This window comes from Limulus polyphemus, unplaced genomic scaffold (genome assembly GCF_000517525.1).
Source record: "Limulus polyphemus unplaced genomic scaffold, Limulus_polyphemus-2.1.2 Scaffold636, whole genome shotgun sequence".
Classification (NCBI taxonomy): Eukaryota; Metazoa; Arthropoda; class Merostomata; order Xiphosura; family Limulidae; genus Limulus; species Limulus polyphemus.
Window position 1 is genome coordinate 287855 of NW_013666246.1, and position 3188 is coordinate 291042.

At 31.7% G+C, this 3188-nt stretch overlaps 1 protein-coding gene across 1 annotated transcript in view; it reads right to left on the reverse strand.

The window, feature by feature from the left end:
* Positions 1-3188, reverse strand: part of LOC106459608 (clathrin coat assembly protein AP180-like) — a 26873-nt gene that overhangs the window by 18544 nt on the left and 5141 nt on the right. The window contains exons 5-6 of the mRNA XM_022386129.1: positions 1709-1748; positions 173-229 (exon numbers count right to left, since the gene is read on the reverse strand). Of these exons, the coding sequence (XP_022241837.1) occupies positions 173-229; positions 1709-1748 (97 nt within the window). The remainder of the gene's footprint in view (positions 1-172; positions 230-1708; positions 1749-3188) is intronic.

Sequence of the window (3188 nt, forward strand, 5' to 3'; positions counted from 1 at the left end):
CCTAGCTCCGTATATTAAAACATACACTTCAGTATAATGAGATGGTAAAGTAAGTCTAGCTCTGTGTATTAAAACATACACTTCAGGAGAATGAGATGGTAAAGTAAGCCTAGCTCTGTGTATTAAAACATACACTTCATGCCAACGTAATGCACTATTACTGTTAACTCACATCAAACTCCACAAGTGCATCCATCTGGTTTTGAAGAGCAGGCACGGTTTGTAACAACTGAAAATACAGAAAACTGATATTTAGCTTCGTTACTGAACAACTCATCACCCCTACGTTACTTTCTTATTGCCCAAAAAAATCCACTTACTCAAAAGTTAAGAAATGGCTTTCTAATATTCTTAATTAAACTTAATAATTAAAAGAAACTGTCTTTGAAAAAGGAAAGTACAGTAGGTTGAGTAGATCACTTACTAACTTATATGTGGAAAAAAAACCCCCAAAACATTAAATCAAATCAAATGACTGAAGAGACTGTTTGTTTTATATTTTATCCTGACTTTACTTCCTGAAATTGAGTGCCTAGTGATGTACTTTACATTTACGAGATTTCCCATTCATGGTCTGACACATATTTTCTACTACCTTTTGTTTGTATTTGTTTCTGTGTGTACCTAACTAGACCACAAACCTTACAAAATCATGTATTTGTTTCTCTGTGTACCTAACCACACGACAAACCTTACGAAATCACGTACTTGTTTCTCTGTGTACCTAACCACACCACAAACCTTACGAAATCACGTATTTGTGTGTACCTAACCACACCACAAACCTTACAAAAATCACGTATTTATTTCTGTGTGTACCTAACCACACCACAAACCTTACGAAATCAGAAGAACTTGAGTAATTTTTCCTTAGAGTTATCTCTGAAAAACTTTGACAAGCTCCATTTAAATATCTTAGTTAAAATTTATTTCAATTTCCTGTTTTTTTCTGGATGTATATACTATACTTTATTCTTGTATTCTCAGAGAAAGTTTCACAGTATTACAAAACAGAGGAAGATATCTTTATTTATCTAGCAAGTCACACAAACCAAAGCAAAAACTGAAAGAAATTATAAGAAACGTTCCTACAAAAACTTACACTGAGATTAAACATATTAACTTTATTAGAAAATCTAAGGATTCAACTTTTCATACTGCTAAAATTATTACAATAAGAGTAATTTATTGGGTGTTTCTAGATAAATTCTGCACAATTTTATTCACATATCTTTATTGGATATTTTTAGCTAAGTTCTATATAATTTTACTAACAATAAATTATGTCTATTGGGTGTTTCTAACTAAATTCTGTACAAGTTTACTAACAATAAATTATGTCTGAAGTCAGTCCAATTATTTTTTTAACAAGCTAATAAAAGAATACAAAAACTTAGAAATATCTGCCTTAAACCAATCCTTGAGCAATATTAACCAGGTTGCTGTTATAGCACCATTACTGACAATTTTCAATATCAATGAAATTTGGTGTCTTTATGTTACAGTGTCCAAAATATGTAGAGAAACTTGAGATCATCACGGCAGTTATTAGTTTTCTTGTAAATCAACAGTACAATACCGAATTTTGTTCTTTCAAATGTTGCAAGTCATTTTTTACAGTCTATGCACATTTACTAATGATAAACAATGAAAATTGGGTTTTAACCAATAAAAGTCATAACTCACATTAAACAACAAAGTTACATACCTTTTCAGTGCTCATGGACCTTAATTTTCCATCTTCTTTCCTACAATAAACATTGGAAACTGAAGTTAGGGCAAAGCATCCACAAAATTAAATAACCATGACTATATTATCTGGTGAGAACATTACCAAGCATATTCATTTGGTTGGTTTGAAATTTGCATAAAACTACTCGACGAATATCTGCTAGCTGTCCCTAATTCACCAGTGACAGACCAGTGGGAAGGCAGCTATTCAACACCACCAACTCTTGGATTACTCTTTTGCCAACAAATATTGGGATTGACCATTACATTATAATGGCCCCATGGCTGAAAGAGCAAGCATGTTCTGGGATTCAAACTTGGGAACTACAGAGTCAAGAGCATGTTCAAAACTACATTAAAAAATAATAGTTTTAATTACTGTAAATAAAGTCTGATGCATTATGAATGGATAACACTAAAAAATTATAGATTTTATTACTGTAAATAAAGTCTGGTGCATTATGAATGGATAACACTAAAAAATTATAGATTTTATTACTGTAAATAAAGTCTGATGCATTATGAATAGTAACTCCAAAGCTGTTTTAAAACCAAGTCAGTAAAGGTATATAATTCAGTAACTAGAATATAACATGTAACCAATCTACTAAGTAAATATTCCCTTATTTCAACTCCTGTAACCATATCTTCATCAGAAATCTAACATTGCATCCCTGAACATTTTATTTTGACGTCCAACCTGTATCACTTCTCTCCATCACTACTTGACTCCATAAGATCTCAACCAATCTTTCTACAGCTAAAGTCTCTCATTATTATTGTTAATAGTAACGACCGTGATCTTATTATACAACTTATCATCTGTTCACTAGGTGGCTTATATACTAATTATAAACTATTCATCCTTATAATTCTCATTATATCACAGTCTTCCATTTGAACTTGATATATTAAATCTTTTTTTATTCTTAACTATCCTATCAGTTTGGTTATTCCAAAATTCCCTCACCTCTGTACAAGTTTATACTTTCTTAATAAAATTATTTAAAACTTCCCCGAACATCCTGCTATCTAGTCTTCTTAAACATACAAGTCTTACTTATCTTGAAAAATTAAACAGGACTAACCAGGCCACTGTTGTTCTGAGCATATCCCTAATAAACTTTTATTGAAGTCTAGGACCCAACTAAGCAGTTCTTCCTGTGTATAGCCCAAGGATCCAGGAGGATCACAAACCAATTTCTATTTTCAAACCTCTGAAAAGGTTTTTTTTAAGCAGCTCTTCTGATTCACAATTTCCAACATCATGCGCTACAAAAAATTTGCCCCCCTTCGTACCAGCAGTTATTACTAAACACTATAATATCCTGTATTTTAATTATTGTCCTAGTATTTATATTCTCCCTATTGCCCCCCTTCGTACCAGCAGTTATTACTAAACACTATAATATCCTGTATTTTAATTATTGTCCTAGTATTTATATTCTCCCTATTGC